General features: G+C 35.4%; 4 protein-coding genes and 3 non-coding genes across 8 annotated transcripts; 1 reads left to right on the top strand and 6 right to left on the bottom strand.

Moving 5' to 3' along the window:
- Positions 1–6396: 6396 nt before the first annotated feature.
- On the bottom strand, positions 6397–8056 carry F07C6.8. Its single transcript, NR_101969.1, has 2 exons — positions 7738–8056; positions 6397–6974 (listed from the first exon to the last, which is right to left on the bottom strand). It is a non-coding gene; the product is annotated as an Unclassified non-coding RNA F07C6.8 (non-coding RNA).
- Positions 8057–9037: 981 nt separating this feature from the next.
- pin-2 (LIM domain-containing protein pin-2) lies at positions 9038–11355 on the bottom strand (the record flags this gene model as incomplete). Of its 2 annotated transcripts, NM_001268743.3 has the most annotated exons (7): positions 9038–9187; positions 9231–9448; positions 9972–10213; positions 10419–10601; positions 10651–10763; positions 10855–10953; positions 11226–11355. In NM_001268743.3, the coding sequence occupies 7 exons, from the start codon at positions 11267–11269 to the stop codon at positions 9094–9096; spliced, it is 993 nt and encodes a 330-aa protein (NP_001255672.1). The 2 variants fall into 2 exon arrangements, with proteins under 2 accessions (NP_001255672.1, NP_001255673.1); NM_001268744.3 differs by lacking the exons at positions 9972–10213; positions 10419–10601; positions 10651–10763; positions 10855–10953; positions 11226–11355 and having other exon boundaries at positions 9094–9187; positions 9231–9307.
- F07C6.7 lies at positions 9494–9618 on the top strand. The gene has a single exon (NR_056853.1). It is a non-coding gene; the product is annotated as an Unclassified non-coding RNA F07C6.7 (non-coding RNA).
- F07C6.5 lies at positions 9497–9618 on the bottom strand. The gene has a single exon (NR_000374.1). It is a non-coding gene; the product is annotated as a small nuclear RNA F07C6.5 (small nuclear RNA).
- Positions 11356–11921: 566 nt separating the features above from the next.
- F07C6.6 (CcmD family protein) lies at positions 11922–12408 on the bottom strand. The gene is made up of 2 exons (NM_001083205.4): positions 12291–12408; positions 11922–12240 (listed from the first exon to the last, which is right to left on the bottom strand). The coding sequence occupies exons 1-2, from the start codon at positions 12362–12364 to the stop codon at positions 12012–12014; spliced, it is 303 nt and encodes a 100-aa protein (NP_001076674.1). The 5' UTR covers positions 12365–12408; the 3' UTR covers positions 11922–12011.
- Positions 12409–13561: 1153 nt separating this feature from the next.
- Positions 13562–14031, bottom strand: F07C6.2 (uncharacterized protein; the record flags this gene model as incomplete). Its single annotated transcript, NM_070038.5, has 2 exons — positions 13562–13890; positions 13958–14031. The coding sequence occupies 2 exons, from the start codon at positions 14029–14031 to the stop codon at positions 13617–13619; spliced, it is 348 nt and encodes a 115-aa protein (NP_502439.2). The 3' UTR covers positions 13562–13616.
- A 485-nt stretch (positions 14032–14516) lies between these two features.
- F07C6.3 (DUF1793 domain-containing protein) lies at positions 14517–15967 on the bottom strand. The gene is made up of 6 exons (NM_070037.7): positions 15872–15967; positions 15760–15822; positions 15551–15715; positions 15338–15415; positions 15202–15291; positions 14517–14966 (listed from the first exon to the last, which is right to left on the bottom strand). The coding sequence occupies exons 1-6, from the start codon at positions 15950–15952 to the stop codon at positions 14808–14810; spliced, it is 636 nt and encodes a 211-aa protein (NP_502438.2). The 5' UTR covers positions 15953–15967; the 3' UTR covers positions 14517–14807.
- Between the last annotated feature and the right edge of the window lie 131 nt (positions 15968–16098).

The following is a 16098-nucleotide window of genomic DNA, read 5'->3' as shown; positions in this document are numbered from 1 at the left end:
GGACGTTGTTGGACATTTCCGGGGCTTATTATGGCTATTTGGAGTTTTATTAAACAAAGAAGGGTGTCTGTGGTGTAGAAAGGAGGACCGCGGGTCCTGTCACGATCAAAAGTTTTCAGCTACCGTACCCGCAATTATTTCCAATGTTGTCATCATTTTTGCAATTTTTGATGTGAATGCTATTGATAAGATGAGAGAGCTGCTGGGAATACTCGAAATTTTGGGGTTTTGCGTCAAAAATACGGCACCCGGTCTCGACACGACACATTTTCGAAAAGGTGTGCGCCTTTAAAGGATACTGTTGTTTCAAACTTTCATTGTTGGTGATTTTTACCTATTTTCATAGTTTTTCGTTAAAAATATATGTATTCATTGGAAAACTAAAATAAAATGCGAAAAATACGGAAAATCGATGAAAATTCGGTAGAAAGAAAAATTTTAAATTACAGTACTCTTTAAAGGCGCACACCTTTTTACGTTTAACAAATTTTGTCGTGTCGAGACCTGGTACCCTATTTTCGAGGAAAAATTTTTGAGTTGCTTAATCGAAACTTTTCAAAAAATCGAGGCAGATTGCGAAATACCTGTGGATACGGTAGCTGGAAAGTTTCGCTCGTGTCGAGACCCAAAGCTGCGTTTAACGAAAAAATCACACATTTTCGAACTTTAAAATAGTACAAGCTGTGTGAATCCATCTGCCAGCAAATTATTCATTGGAGAATGTGAGGTAAAAGTGAAGAATAGGTGGTTTTGGTGTGGATTAAAATGCGACACACAGGCGCGATGCATAATGACGCCCCACTCAAAATGACGTAATTACTAGCAGAGGTGGGGAAGAGAGAGAAAGAGAACGCGGAAAAGTTTCGAAATTTGTACAAATCCAAGTACGACACCACACACAAAAAAGATCGTATCGAGTTAGAGAAAGTGACAAATGACTGGCGGATAAGTCACTTAATCCATGACTTTTTACTCCGAGTATGGGGAAACTTAAATTTATTTGAAAATTTCTACTTTCGCAGAAATTCCGAAAGTGGTAGACGATCGGTTTGTAGTAGATTTTGTAGAATTGGCGGGGAAATGAGTAATTGGAAAAATAATAATATCACAGAACACAAAAATTACGGGATTATTTATGCCAGCAAAGGTCCTGAAACGATCGAAACGTTACGGCTACAGTACCCGCGATTACTGTAGAACTTCAAATACGAAATTCTGGAGGGTACGGTAGCTGAAAAGTTTGGCTCGTGTCATTTCAGACAGTTTCCAATATATTATTCAGAATCGTCGAGAAATTATTTTCCAATTTTTTTAAATAATAAAAAAAACCGGGAAAAAATCTAAAAATTTTCGACAACACCTTCTTGAACAGGCTTGGATAGGCATACCACGGGAAGCCTTCACGCCTGCCTGCCCGATAAATTTCACAAAAAAGGCCGCAGCTCAAACAATTGAGCTCGTCTTTTTTGAGCACTTATTTAAAAATAGACTGAAAACGAATGTCTAGACGCTAAAAATGTTATTAACAAGATATGCTAATGAGCTGTGAAATACCAAACTACATACATATTCCGAGAAGTTTCTAAAATTGGGCATCAAAAAGCTTTGTGGTAATAATGAGGCTGAAAGTGCATGCTTTCTCTTTTTATTTCCTAATCCAGTCTTTTGCAGCCATCACAATGATCATAATGGGATATTAGAGGTGTGGCGTCATCACGGTTTCTTTGAACATTTGCATCTTTGTAGGTCGCCTACAAAACGCCTCCCCGCCTTTCACCCTGCAAGAGCCCCCCCCCCCCCTAAAAAGGCTAAAAAATCCGGCGGCTTTCCCAGTTTTAAAGCGGAAAATCAGAATTTTCAAGTGGGGGACAGCTGATTGCAAATGCAAACTGTAAAAGAAATGGCGGGTGTTGAGAATTTAATCGGTCATAAAAAGGCATAAGAAGGAAGATGTATAAATTAGAGGATGGTTTTGAGAGGGGCGAATAAGTAGAAGAAGGCGTGAGATGTTTTGATGAGTGTTTGAGAGAAGAAAGGCGACGACATATCCAAAATGCTAATGAGGATCTCAAGTAGAAGAATACCGCACACTGTAGATTCTGTGGTAGGGGGGGGGGATTGTTGCACTGGAGCGTGTTTACACAGTTTCTAAATTTTGAACAAATTATAAAAATTAGAAAGTCGAAAACCATCAACTTCTAAAACTGGAAATTTTTGCGGCCAATTTTACATAAAATTTTACATAAAATTTTAAATAAACTTTGGGTTCCCGCCTTGTCCACAAAAAGAGTGGGCCCTTGCAAGCTTCAAAATAGCACGTGGTGTCAGAGTTTCATTTTGATCTACGAGAATTGCGGGAATTTAGGCGCGTCTAGACGCAGATTTCCCATGGTTAGGAGTGTGCTGACGTCACATTTTTAAAGTGAAAAATTCCCGCATTTTTGTAGATCAAACCGTGATGGGACAGCCTGACGCCACGTGAAATAGGCAATGAAGCTTTAGAAGCGACATGTGGTGTCAGATTGTCTCATTCAGGCTTGATCTGCAAAAAATGCGGGAAAAGAGACGCAGAGATCTCAACTGATTTTGCATGGTTAAGAAAGTGCTGACGTCACATTTTTTAAGTGAAAAATTCCCGCATTTTTTTGTTGATCAAACCGTGATGGGAAAGCCTGACACCACGTGAAAAAGTAACGAAGCTTTAGAAGGGAGAGGCCGGGATGTGAGGTAGGCGGGCTACCCGAACACGCTCCATCCCCCGTGTAATGCGTAACAATATGCACTCATGATGAACAAAAAAAGTGATAAAATCCCATTGATCTAGAAAAAAGTTCACAACAAAAAAAAGAAAGAAAAGGTAGTTGAATAATAACACCTCAAAAGGCGTTGCTATGACGAGAAAAAGCAAAAAACCGCCGAGCGAACGAATTACGTGTGCTTTTTTCTTTGCATTCTTTCTTTTTTTGCTCTATGATTGGGAAATGGAAAAGAATGGAATAGAATTGCTAAATTTTAAATTTCTTCAGACAGACAAAAAATGTCCGAAATGAAATTGACGGCGTCTCTGGACTGAAACATTTTCGAAAAATGTCATCAAAAGTATCAAAAGGTCGACATTCGTGTAAAGTTCCAAAAAAGGAAAAAAGTATTGAATTGTCAGTTTGTCATAGAAACCAAATGTTAACAGCCACTGGTAACCTAGTTTCGAGCCAAACAGCTGTTTGTCTATGCTCTTTAATTAACACCTCATTTGTGTGTGAAGTTTGAATGTGAGCAATGTGGCTTCTGATTTGGGAATTGACAACTTTTTTGAAAGCTGAAAATGTCTGTCTCTTTACTTGAAAACTGCCGTCACACTTCTAAAAAAAGGTTTTCAACGTTTTTCAGATGTTTTAGAAGAGATATCAATAAGCTTTTAATACCAAATTTCGGCAATTCTTAATAAAACTGATACGGATGGGGCTCCCACCAAAATTTGGTGTTTTTTCCTAGTTTTTTCCATAAGGCATACGTTTTTAATTTTCAAAATTTATAGAAAAAAGTGAAAGGATTTTTTAAAATTTAAGTTGTCCGCGAATTTAGCGATTTTTATTGGCATTTTAAAGAAATATGAAATTTTTTTCAAACTTTTAAACTTTAAATAAAAAAATATATATTAAAGCATACTATAATTAAAATGTTCACTTCATAGGAAAGTGGCAAACTTTATTTAATTGCCGAAATACTTTGGTGCAAAATTTTTTTCCAAAAAACAATATTTTTTGGGAACTCTTGTTGAAAAAATTATCAATTTTTTTCTCGAAAATAACTTTGGAAATTTCACGTTTTTCAAAATATTTTCAGCAACTTTTCTTTCAAAAAATCCCTTGCAATTGTGAGAAAATGACGCGATTTACTACAAAATTCTCTGGGAAAATTATTCTGAAAATTCAAAAATAAATTACTAACAAAAACTTTTGTGACCACTTTGCCAAAAAAAATCAGCTGGAAATCACAAACTTTCAAAGTTCTGAATTTTCAATAGTTGCGAAAGACCCCCATAAAACAGGTGAAACGTCATATCAAAAAAGCAGAGAATAAACATGAATAAACATTTGGCGAGAAACGAAAGCAAAATAAAGGAAATTTTTGAAAAGAAAAAAATGTAGAATAAACAGGAGATACCGGTGGTGGTGATTAGCATAGAGATATGGTGATAAGAAAATTGATTTCTTTCACTTCTAAAATATTATGACATTGGAATGAAAAGTTGATTGGATTGGCTGAAAGGGACAAGATATGCCACGTCATCAAATTTAATAAAGCTTCTGTTCGCTCCGGTTGACATGAGTGTAATTGGTTGATGTTTTGGTTTCAAAGGCTTCAAGTTTTGAACAGGTGAATAAATGTGCGTGATAAAAGTTATTCGTTTTTGATGTAAACTTGAGGGCAATAAAATGTTTGTGTATTGATGATTGTGTATAGCCTATTGTTTGAAAAGATAGTACTCGAGGTGATTACTTTATTGTTTCTGCCCGCCTATCGCCCGGAAAACGCCTTCTAGAAGCCAAAAATTTGAATTTCTCGCCAAGAAAATTTTTCTGAGAAAATTTGAATTTCCCGCCAACATTTTATTCTCTTTAAAAATTTTTAAAACGAAATTGGAACGAAAATTCCCATTTTATTTGCTCGTAAAATATAATGTCTGCAAAAAGAGGAAGTAGCCTTTAAAATTTAATGCAAACCTGTCTTTCATCACAGCAAAATAAGAAAATAAGTTCAAGACACAAAAATTACGTTTTGAGAGCAAAAAGTATGTGATTTGTTACCAAGAGTTCTTTGCAGTAAAAGTCATGGAAAAGTTGAGCCGCTCTGGACTGAGCAAAGACTTTTTTGAAATTTAGTACCTTGTATTGGAACTTAATTTGGAAAATTGAATGATTCTATGAATTAAAAAGTGATGTTTCAAACATTTGCACAAACACAAAATCTACAAGAATCTAGGTCTCTTTTCCTATTTCCCAGAAGGAATAAAAGGTACATCTCAAGGAAAAAGGAAAAAGAAAAAAAAATGATAGAATATATAAATTGAAAATCAGTCAATCGAATGCATTGACTCGTCTTTTCTATTCAAAAGTATACAAGCCGCCGCCGGACTGGGAATGCCGTTGCGCCTCAACTCTTTCCTCCTCGATCTTTTTGATATGTACCGAGGTGTTCCCACGCCCCACTGGAATGACAAGAAAAAAAGGAATTTGCACGATTCCAAGGAATAAAAATAGAGTATTGGATTTTCAGAAAAAAAAACTGTCAGCTTTATGACGCAGTTTGTCGCCTCTCTGTGGTAATGCGACAGAAAGTTGACAATTTGCGAGAGAAATTTGGCAGTATGGCAAAATTTTCACAGAGTTCGACAGAAAGTAGGCAAGCGAAAACTCAATGTATGTGCTCAAATATTTACAGACATTGACAGAAAGTAGGCAGTTCTGCTAGAGAAAGTTAAAAGTCTGTGGCAAAGTTTGACAAAGATTTCAAAAGTTAGTATGCAACGGAAAAGTGCTTTCCTTTTAAAAAGAAGCTTTAAGGTCAAATTATTCAGGAAACTTTCTCTAAAAACTTTTCAAAAAATTCCAAAAAAAAAATCACTGTTTCAAGGCAATTTTTTTGATAAAAAGGACCAGTTTAAAGAAAAAACCACCAAAAGCACATAACTTTTTCTTCATGGTTCACCCACCACAAAGTGAAGCGCAAATTGGTGAACTGTCGGATGACTTTGGGACGCGTTGTTCAACGACAGGAAGATAAACGAGTCAAAATGTCTGCGTCTCCAATTGGTGACATACTCTCTATCATTGGAGGAGAGCTGTGTGGGTGAAGGACGTAAGGAGAACAATGCTAATTTATGATAAAGATACATTCTTCAAAATGAAAAAGAAGTGCCGCTCGATGACTCGTAAAAGGAGACCGGAATGTGTTTTGAAGTGAGGAGAAGACAATTCAATGTCTTGTTAGTAACGGTTTGACTCTGATCCGGTTTTGATCTACATGGTTTCGATGATTTTCTGATCTTGGAAAGTGTTATACTTGAAACCAACTAGGTGCAGACAGAAATGAGCAGTAATGAGAGTAGAGACGGGTTGCTATAGGTGACTAAAGTGGTGATTAGAAGAAGATATTATATTTTTGGAATAGTAGTGCCAATTAAATAAAATTGTTTTGAACAGAAATTAGACTTTGAGGAAGGCTATGAAAAATCTGAAACAAGCTTGTAGTTTTCTGGATTTCCCCGTAGGCATGTCTCAGGCGAACGAGCCTGCCTACCAAAAAACATGGTGTGCCTTTAAACTAACACGTCACATAATCGCGGATGTACGATTAAAAAAATAATGCTTCATACCAGTAGATAAAGGATAGATAAGAGAAGATATTTATTATTGTTGTGTTGCTGTTCCAAAATAAGACGGGGGAACGGTTTTTGATATGAAAAAAAGAAAAAAAGGGAGAATGGTGCGTAGGAATAGGTACTTGACGGGGAAGGGGATCTGGTGTATGGATGGAGAGAGAAAAGAGAAAGATTTACTTAAGAAGACTCAATCGCGGCCTTCGAAATTGAATCGTGCATAGGAGAATGGGAGGAGAGGGGAGATAGAACAAAAAAGGCGAATAAACTTCAAATCGCAGAAAACAATATTCTTGATCCAAACAAATCATAATAAAAGCAAAGCTGATGGGAGAAGCGGTGAGGCTAGTGAAATGCGTATAGGTCAGTGACCATGTTCAACACCTACCAATTAAAGTGTGGACATGGGGGAAGGGCAGAAAAGAAAGATGGATATGAGTATGGGGGAAGAGTACCTTTTGTTTCCTCACGCACGATGAGCGACAAGGTCGTTCATGACGTGGCACACAATATTTCATTTATTCTGTGGGAAGGAGATCAGCTGGAGTTTTTACTGACAAAAAAAGGAAGTAAGTTTCCACGCCAATTTAAGATCCTGAAACAAGTCTCCAGATTTTTGTTCTGAAACTTTTTGTATCTTGAACAGTTTTTGCACACACAAAATTTAGAGATTTTACCAGAAAAATTTTCTAAAGTTTCCTGAGAACTCCAGAAATCTAGGATCCTCGAATTTTATCCACATAGTTTTCTGTATTTTCCAAAAATATTTTTAAAAAAATCAAAAAACTGTAGAAATACTTGCCTCCTCATAACTTTTATTTTATTTTCTCAATTTAAAAACTGTTTTAAAATCTATATACAAAATTTTCAGAATTTTTCAAAAAAGTTTCCAGAGTACTTAAATACCCTTACTTAAAAACGCTTAAAAATAACAAAAATCAACTGAATTTTGGAGCATATTAAATTAAGAAACTTATGAATCAATTGCCAAAAAAATTTAAATATTTATTTAGATGAAACAACGTTGTTAATTTTTTTGAAAATATCCTAAAATGTGGAAAAAAGGTGATCCAAACATAGAAAATTGTATATCAAATACATCTAGAATGTTCAATTTTTATAGGACTACGAAGCGCCCACGAACACATATCAAGAAAAAATTATGCGGTCAAAACCAAAAACCAAAAAAAAAGTATGTTCAAAAACATAAATTCCTCCGAGAATTTTGATTCAAAAGTTCATTTTTTCTTTTCAAAAGCGGGGAAAAACAACTAATTGATAGTTTTGTCATGTTCTCAAAGCTTAATAAAGATTTGAAAGTGAATGAAGGGAACATTTGGGATAGAGAAGTCACTCACTCTTAACGAGGTGAACAAATGAAGCTGACGGAGAAAAGTGAATGAATGAATAATTCAGTTGAGGCATGTAATGCCATAAATTGGTCGAGGTGAAGCGATGTTCGGTGGTGTGCGGTAATCCGATCTAGACGGGAGGTGGGGAATTGAAATACAAACACTTGTTTTATGGAAGAACTTGGAATTTAGTACATTTGTTTTAATTATTGAGGGCTTATTTGAGGGAGTACACTCTTGTAGTCAAAATCTGCAATATTTTAAGTAAAACTTTTTTGGAGTCTGTTCACAAAATACTACAGAACCAACGGAAATCACGAATCTCAGATAAATTTAGTGTGGAACAACGAAGAATAGAGGCAAAACAAGGACACAATGTCAAATAGAAAAAAGAGTCAAGTGGACGAAAGAAGACATCCCCGTTGGCTAGGTGTCTTCCCGCCATGTTCACCCAGCTCAAGGACGATTCAACAATTACCTGGCATCGCGCCAGAACATTCCAATTATGGCGTCACAATATATGAGGAGATGACCTCGGACAAAATTTTAGCTGATTATGAACAAAAATTATATGTCATTAGTCTGGGAAGTCTGGGAAGTTGGAATCTGTAGGATATTAAGACTTGAGTTTAATTGAAATTCGAAATTTTCTATTAAAAATAATGCGAAAAATATTACGAAAAAAGCTCCATTCAGTTTTTCTTACAAATACGATTGAACCGCCAAAATGTTTGAAAAATGAATTTTAGAATTTCCCAATTTTTGAGAAATATAAATTTAATTTTTCGCCAAACTTTTTGAAAAATTCTTGCTAAGTTTTTTGAAACTCTAATCCGTCATTTTTTTTTGATGAAAAAAATTTCCATTTCCGACGAAATAGCATGATAAATTAAATTTCCCACCTATTTTTTTCCCGAAACTGAAAATTGAACTGTGCGCCAATGTATGTAGTTTTTAAATTAAAAGGTTGAAATTCCATAAATAATTTTTTAAGAATTAAGAAAAAATTGAAATTTGCTTTTCAGCAGTAATAGCATGAAAAAATACCTCCCCTTAGTTTTTAGGCGTTTAAAAAACACACACATTTCTGGCCAAACTGATTTTGAAAAATTAAAACTTGAAATTTTTTTTTGAAAAATTGAGAATTAAAATCTTTAGAAATCCCGCCAATTTTTTTAACATCGATAAAATTTAAGACAAAAAAAGAAAGGTTTTCACACTGAATTTTGAAATATCTTCCTGTGAAAAAAGTGCATTACAAATTATTCAATTGGTAAAAATTAGTATGTTGTTACAAAAAAGTGTTCATAGAAACATAATTTATTTTCAAAAAATCAACAACAAAATACGTCACCATATCCATCATAAACTCTTGTATTTCAAAGCCTTTTGAAAAGTTTTGTTGCCCAGACATTTTTTGCATAAAGGCATCAGGTCAAGCTCCATTACTTTGTCTCTGAAAAATTCTCCGATAGGTGCACAACTAATAGAGGACTTACTTGTAATGTAAAACCTTATCACATCCTCTACATCGATAACATTCCGGACAAAAAGCTTTTCCAAATACATGAACCATACCACCACCCACATTCCTGTCGCAAATGAAACAATGATGCCCAATAAGTTCCAAAAAATCATCTCTACAATATGCTTTTCCATTCTTCTCATAATGTTCGTGACCGAAAAATGGACGAGCACAAGTGGCACATCGGAAATGCTGAAATTCCAGGCTCTTTAATTTTACAGATAACCATTTTCAATATTTTGTCCCGCTCTTTCGAGGGGACTCCAAAAATTGTATATAATACTCAATGTATGCTCCTTTGCACGGAAATCTTTAGTAAAAGGCGAAAGATTTTCACGGTTAAATGCAGAGGAACCAGAGTTTGTGTGTCGACAGCGACACAGGTGGTTTTGCCCGCAGTGTACCGACACCTTGCGGGTTCCGCCTGACACCGCGCATAGTGTGCAACATGGGCGGTCTATGTAAAGTAGGCAAGTGCACCACCGCCAAGTCTGGACAGGCTGTGTTTTCCCGTTTCTCGGAAAAGCCTGGTCCGAAAAAAAAAACGATAAGTTTAAAGAACCTCAAAATGTTTTTTTTTACTTAAACATACGGTACCGGGTCTCAGCACGACAATTTTTTTAATGAAAAAATGAGTGTGCCTTTAAAGTGTACTGTAATCTTTTTTTAATATCACCCCCCCCCCCCCCCCCCTCTTTTTTTAAATTATACTTACATCAGTATGCCAATGCTTGTTCATCGTGAAAATACTCTGCTCAACTTGTGGATCAATAACCTTCTTGCAATCAAAACAAACTTCACATTTGAAATCAAAACATCTCGGACAGAATAAATCATCTTTAATTGTTCGAGCATCAGATTCCAGTACTTTTTTGCATGTAGTACATTTGAAATGATAAGCGTGATAAGGATTCTCTTGATATGTTAGTAGATCACTGTTATCCACGTGTTGTTTGCCTGGTTGAATTAAAGTGTCATCGATTATTTTTTGTATATTTTTAATGATTATTTTCAATAGAATAGGGTATAAAAATATATTATTTTGACAATAATTTTGTATGAAAAATGATGGAGCAATATGACATTTTGTAGAATTTCCAGAAATAGTTTCGGCTAATCCCTGAATGGAATGCCAAAAAGTAATCCAATTTTAAAAACTCACATTTATTACAATTATAAATTCTCATTTTCGGTTTTTTCTGATTGCAAAGAAAGCATAAAATAGTGCCTTGATATCGATATGCAATCTGAGAATTTAGATGAACATTACACTCGTCACACGTAAAACAAGCAAGATGGTAGGAATTATTGGAAGAATGCACCACTTGACCAATCACGAATTCATCTTGAAATTTAAGTGAAAACAGATGTAAACAGGAAAAAAACAGACTAACTGCATTTTGCACAAACTGGAGCATAAAGAGTCTTAAAATCGTGCTCGCAATAAATTCGATTTTCGAATTGAAAATATGTAGTTCCAACGAGAGGGTCCATGCATTGGGCACATCTGGAAAATTGGAAAATTATGTGTTTTCCTGGGAGGAGGAGAAGGTTCTTTAAAAAGTAATTTAGATAATTTAAATACAAAAACGACCAACAAAAAGCATCTCATATGCCACGAAGAAGCTCCCAGCAGAAAGTATGGCTCGTTCAACTCAAATTGTTCCCTGCATCTTTCACAGGCACGGTGACGTTTTCTGAAAAAATTGGATTACTTTCAGCTTTAAGGTATTTTCCGTACCTGCCTACTCTACGCCTACCTACCGTCTCTTTTCTGAAAATAGAAAAAGCTTCATACATAGAAATACTAGCTTTATATATTTTTTTTAATTTCTACCTTGTACCGACAATTTTTTCTTCGTTTCTTTGTACTAATTACAGCTAGATTGTAAGTCAGTTTGTCTGAAATAAATGTGTACTTTGGCAGTAGGTAGGTATGAGGCAGTCATAGGTAGGCCATATCCCTTACCCACTATTCCGTTGCTTTGTGATTTGAGCAGCGTTTGTCATCATCTGATTAGTTTCAGCAAAAATACCGAGAATCAGAGAAGAAATGAATGAAAAATAAATCGATAATAAAAGAGCGCTCCGATGACGAATCGCTTATCAAACTGTTTCTTTTCTGTGTATGTGTCCTCTTCTTTATGTCTGTAATGTGTTTCTTCAAGACTCTTGAACACACACACACACACACACACATATATATATATATATATATACTCTTCTCATACATTCTAAATCTTCAATAGAATTAAAAAAATTGGTACAGAACAAATTGTGAATTTTCTTTCATAATCAGACATTGATCATGCTTTGATGGTAGGAAATTTGTAAACTGTGTAGTTTGTAGCATACGTAATCTGTAATCTGTGACGTCGTACCCAGGGCTACTGTAGCTTTCCACAGCCTCATGCTAGGAACTTCCCCAAATAGGAAACTCCCATATTTTGGATTTTTCCTATGTAGATTTGTGTGACTAGCTTTTAGAGCTGGCACAAAATTCTGAGCGCCGACATTTTCTGGGCTCTACAATTTGAGCAATTATTCTCAGAATTAATGTAAAGGTACTGTATAAATATGTTAGAGAAACTATAGATGTGTTCCAAAGTAGCCCAACTTTCAGTTATACTGTAGCAATTTGATTTAACAACATAAAAACGTAAAGTTATTCAAAAAAATTATTTATTACAATACATTACTCCAAAATCAAACAAATTATGCATTTTCAGATTTCAAGAATTTACAGAAAAATCCATCAAGCAGGTACATTCTTTTCTCCTTCAATCCTTATGGACACTGTCTTTAATTGAGCATTTTGTTGCTCCAACTTTCTCAATTTCTTCGCACGGAATTTCTCGCGAGCTCTCACTAAAACTTCATGAATTGTATAAACATATGCGAGACCACCAATAGCTGTCATAACACATCCGATTATGAAAATTATTTTACATGTCGTTTTAGTGAAGTTCGTATCTTCATCAACTCTGAAATTGTTATATTAATTGAAAGTTGGAAAGTATCTTGAAATACTTACGTTCCAGTAGAAGTGCATATAAGAACAAGACCAACTCCTAGGATAAAACTGCAAATGATAGCTTGAAAATTCATAAATTGACGATGAAAAACTCAAGAAATTGCAAAATCTAGAATTGACCTGTTAGACAAACTGCTAACCATTAAATAGGGAGCAGTAAAACCTCGATAAATCTATAAATAGACTGTTTCTTGTGCTCTTCAGCAATAGGAGTTGATTTCCGGCGGGAGCATGCAGAAGTAGAAGCAATAAAAACATTGCACTCTGGGTTTCCAGTAGTTTAAACAAGAAACTTTTTGTAGAATTTCAAGCGAGTTGATAAAGAATTTAAAACTCCAAAATAAGTGTTTCGCATCGTTTTACTTTGAATTCCTTCTACTGAAAATCTATTATTTCTGAAATAACAATGTAATGTGTTCTTAATAGGAAATACGATAATCGAATTCGGATAACATTATCATCACAACTGGAAAAGCCTCTCCGTTTCTTCACCAGGCTCGTCTTTCAACGCTGCAACATAAAGTATTCTTCATACGAGGATCGTTTGGCCCAAGCCAATTTGAAGTCAGTGCAACATAGGCGGGTCTTGCAGATCCTTCGCACCTACCACAACATCATAACTGGAAACTTCCACTACCCAAATGTGTCATCGTCGGTGAAGAAAGCTGTAACTCCAAGATACCCCTTCATGCTCAGATCTGTTGGCGAAACAAACAAAGGATTCCTCAGAGCCAACCTCGCCACCTGGAACCGCCTAGCTAAGCAAATCCCGGAAAAATTAAATCGCTCTATGTTTGCTTCCCGGTTAAATTCTTTCCCCCTTAATATTCTCATTCCCCCAACTTGATCCCTCAAACTAGTAATGGTTTATGGGAACATTTTATCATCCACCAATTCTTCCCTGTGATTATTTGTATACGATCTCCCGTTATATGTTTTGCCTTGAAGACGTGAATGAATGATATATATATATATATATATATATATATCATGAAAGACTTCTTCCAAGAAATTGGTTTGTTATTAATTTGCAGGCATTTCAAGAGCAGTCGAAATTTTACCCGCCATATGTCAGCTGCTCCAACTTTTTCTTGATGAAATTTTTTTTAACTTTGGCCAACTGCAAAAATGTAGATTCGTGTGTAAAATTTTTTTGACAAAATTTTCAATTAGTTACACTCTTTTGAAATGTTTGAAAAATCTCCAAACGAAAGCGAATCAAATACTGGGCAGCACAAGGAATTCGAATTAGGACCCACAATAAACACAAATGAAACTCAAATTCATTACATGAAATCATTAATTTTTATTCAATTATTCTGCTCATCACACCGGAGGCCCTCCACCATTCATTGACATTGCCTTTTCCCGTTCCATCGTTAACGCAATCGTTCGAGTTCTAGCCATTGTCTCTGTTCTCCTCCTAACAACTTGTTGCTCCAATTTCCTTAATTGCCGCTCACGGAACTTCTTATGAGCTCTTTGTAAAACTTCGTAAATTGTATAAAAATAGCCAAGACCTCCAATTAATGTCATAACGCATCCAACTATGAAAAGTACCAAGAATGTAGTTTTGGTGAAATCCGAGTCTTCGTCGGCTCTGAAGATTCAGAAAATTTGAAACTCAAGGCTGCGAAGAGATAATTTAACAAAATAATATGACTTACGTGTTGGTGGAGGTACAAATAAGAACAAGACCAATTCCCAGCACAAAACTGCAAATGATAGCTTGAATATTCATCTGAAAATGTATTTGTTTAAAAACTTAGAACATATAATTCAACCAAAAAACTCTCAAAAGTCAGCAATTTTTATTGCAATAATCAGTGGTGATTCAATTTTTCACACCTCGTGACTTAGAAAACCGGAATTGAAATTTCCATGACAGATTTTTGTTGTAAAGTTTTGTAGCAACGCATTAATAATAAAAATTGGTACTTGCCAAAAGCTAACTATTTTTCAATAGTACTCAATGTAAAAAATACGTATATGGTCAACCCGACACGAAAACCGATAATTTTTTTTTAGCAAAGTGCGCTACATAATCTTACAATTTTTACAAAAAACGTGACGATGGTATAATATTTAAAAATTTTTAAAAAATTAGGGTTTGATTTTACAGATCTTCGCGTTTTTCTGCTGCCTCCGATACATTTTTATTCGTTTTATTTTATTTTTTTATAAAAAAAAGGAGACTTTGGAGAACAAAAAATTGTGTCCTTGAAAAGTCATGATTCGAGTTTATTTCAGTGTTACGTAAGATTGAGTCAAATAAAAATTGTTAAAACGACAAAACAAGTTACAGAATTAGACATAAAAGTTCATCATTACAATCATTGCAAAAAGTGATGTCTATTGATCAACTGGGAGCACATTTAAGTGCTCATAAAAAGATGTGTTTAGGTAGCGGAGACATAAAAGAGCCTTCATGCGTGTCTCCATTTATTTAAGTATCGTTTTATTATCAATTCGACAATAATAGTAATAACTTTATTGGAAACTGGGAATGCAAGGTATCTACCATTTTCCTTTCATCAAAGTCTGATTATGATTGGCCTCGAATGCAGTTGTGTAGATCTCGAAGGCAATTGCAGTTGACTTGTTTAGTTGTTTCTCTAATGAGTCGAACATCAAGTCAGATGTAGCATTGTAGTCTGCTTCATCTCCAAAAGCGTTCTGGAAGTTTTTGAATTATTTCTAATGTTAAAAGATGAGCGGAGCCTAAAGTTGGCTTGAACCACAAGAATACTTTCACTTATTTTTGCATCGAATGTTATCGATATCGAATTGTTTCGTATATTAGAAATAGGACTATACAATTGGTAAGGTGTAAGCAGGGCGGGTGAATAGGGGTCAATGCCCCAAAATACATCAACGCAAATTTCATAATCCACAGCGTCCTAACACTTACTTGTAAAAGAACACACATCATCCAATAAGCCATCGTGTATGAGAAGCTGTTGATGTACCGACTGTCAAAGTACGCGTAGAGATTCTTATACTGAAAATGAAATCATCGGAAGTTTGTACTTGAGTCTGGAACTTACTTTGGTAGCCTGAGCAGCTCCGTAGATCTTTGTGATTCCTGGCGTCAGGTCCGACCACCATTGAGTAACGGCTTGTCGCTAAAAATTAGAAGATTTTCGAGAGTCTGTCTGGCTGTGCGGTTCTTCAAAAAAGTCGGCTCTCGACGCACGCCGAGAGCCGAAAAGTTGAGAAGTCTGCGTCTAGGCGCGTCTTAATTCGTAACCTAAACTCACATTGTTAACCAACGCGATCAACTTCTGCTTGCTGTAAGTCGAGTTATCGTATAACGAAAGAGTTTTTGGATTTGGAGATCCCGCCTTATTCTGGGAAAAGAATTTATTGACAAGTGTCCTCTGTGCAGAATACTGTCCAACAATTGAGTTAAGCCCTTGTGCTAGCTGAAATTAAAATTTTCGTGTAATTTAGACTGTCACCACCTTACAGCAAAAGCATTGACGTCCGAAGCATGTGGAACGATTTTTTGGATTGCCGAGAAAGCGATTGACTAAAATACTTGACTAAAAAAGTAATTCGAATAAAACCTGAAATCTTACTCCAAAAACTTGCTGGTTATCCACATATTGCACTACGCAAAACACAAAAAATACAGATGAAAAAAGAGGACTCAATCTCATATTATTTGAAACAACGAACTGAATTCGTGATTTTCAATGTCGGCAGGGGAAGGGACAACTGTACCGATGTGGCCAAATCCAATGGATTAGCCGATCAAATAGAGAAGAGATCGAGCCAGTCAATATTCGACAAAAAGTTTAAATAA

The sequence above is a fragment of the Caenorhabditis elegans genome, chromosome IV (assembly GCF_000002985.6).
Source record: "Caenorhabditis elegans chromosome IV".
Taxonomy (NCBI): Eukaryota; Metazoa; Nematoda; class Chromadorea; order Rhabditida; family Rhabditidae; genus Caenorhabditis; species Caenorhabditis elegans.
Note: the sequence above shows the minus strand (reverse complement) of the source record. Positions and strands in the feature narration are given on the sequence as shown.

What these genes read in the sequence shown, in the direction of transcription:
- F07C6.3 (NM_070037.7), bottom strand. Translation starts at nt 15,952, where the DNA reads ATGAGATTGAGTCCTCTTTTTTCATCTGTATTTTTTGTGTTTTGCGTA. An exon ending in TGATCGCGTTGGTTAACAAT is followed by an intron (nt 15,416 to 15,550) that starts GTGAGTTTAGGT and finishes TCTAATTTTTAG; the next exon opens with CGACAAGCCGTTACTCAATG. An exon ending in GAGCTGCTCAGGCTACCAAA is followed by an intron (nt 15,292 to 15,337) that starts GTAAGTTCCAGA and finishes TTTCATTTTCAG; the next exon opens with TATAAGAATCTCTACGCGTA.
- F07C6.6 (NM_001083205.4), bottom strand. Translation starts at nt 12,364, where the DNA reads ATGAATTTTCAAGCTATCATTTGCAGTTTTATCCTAGGAGTTGGTCTT. An exon ending in ATATGCACTTCTACTGGAAC is followed by an intron (nt 12,241 to 12,290) that starts GTAAGTATTTCA and finishes TAACAATTTCAG; the next exon opens with AGTTGATGAAGATACGAACT.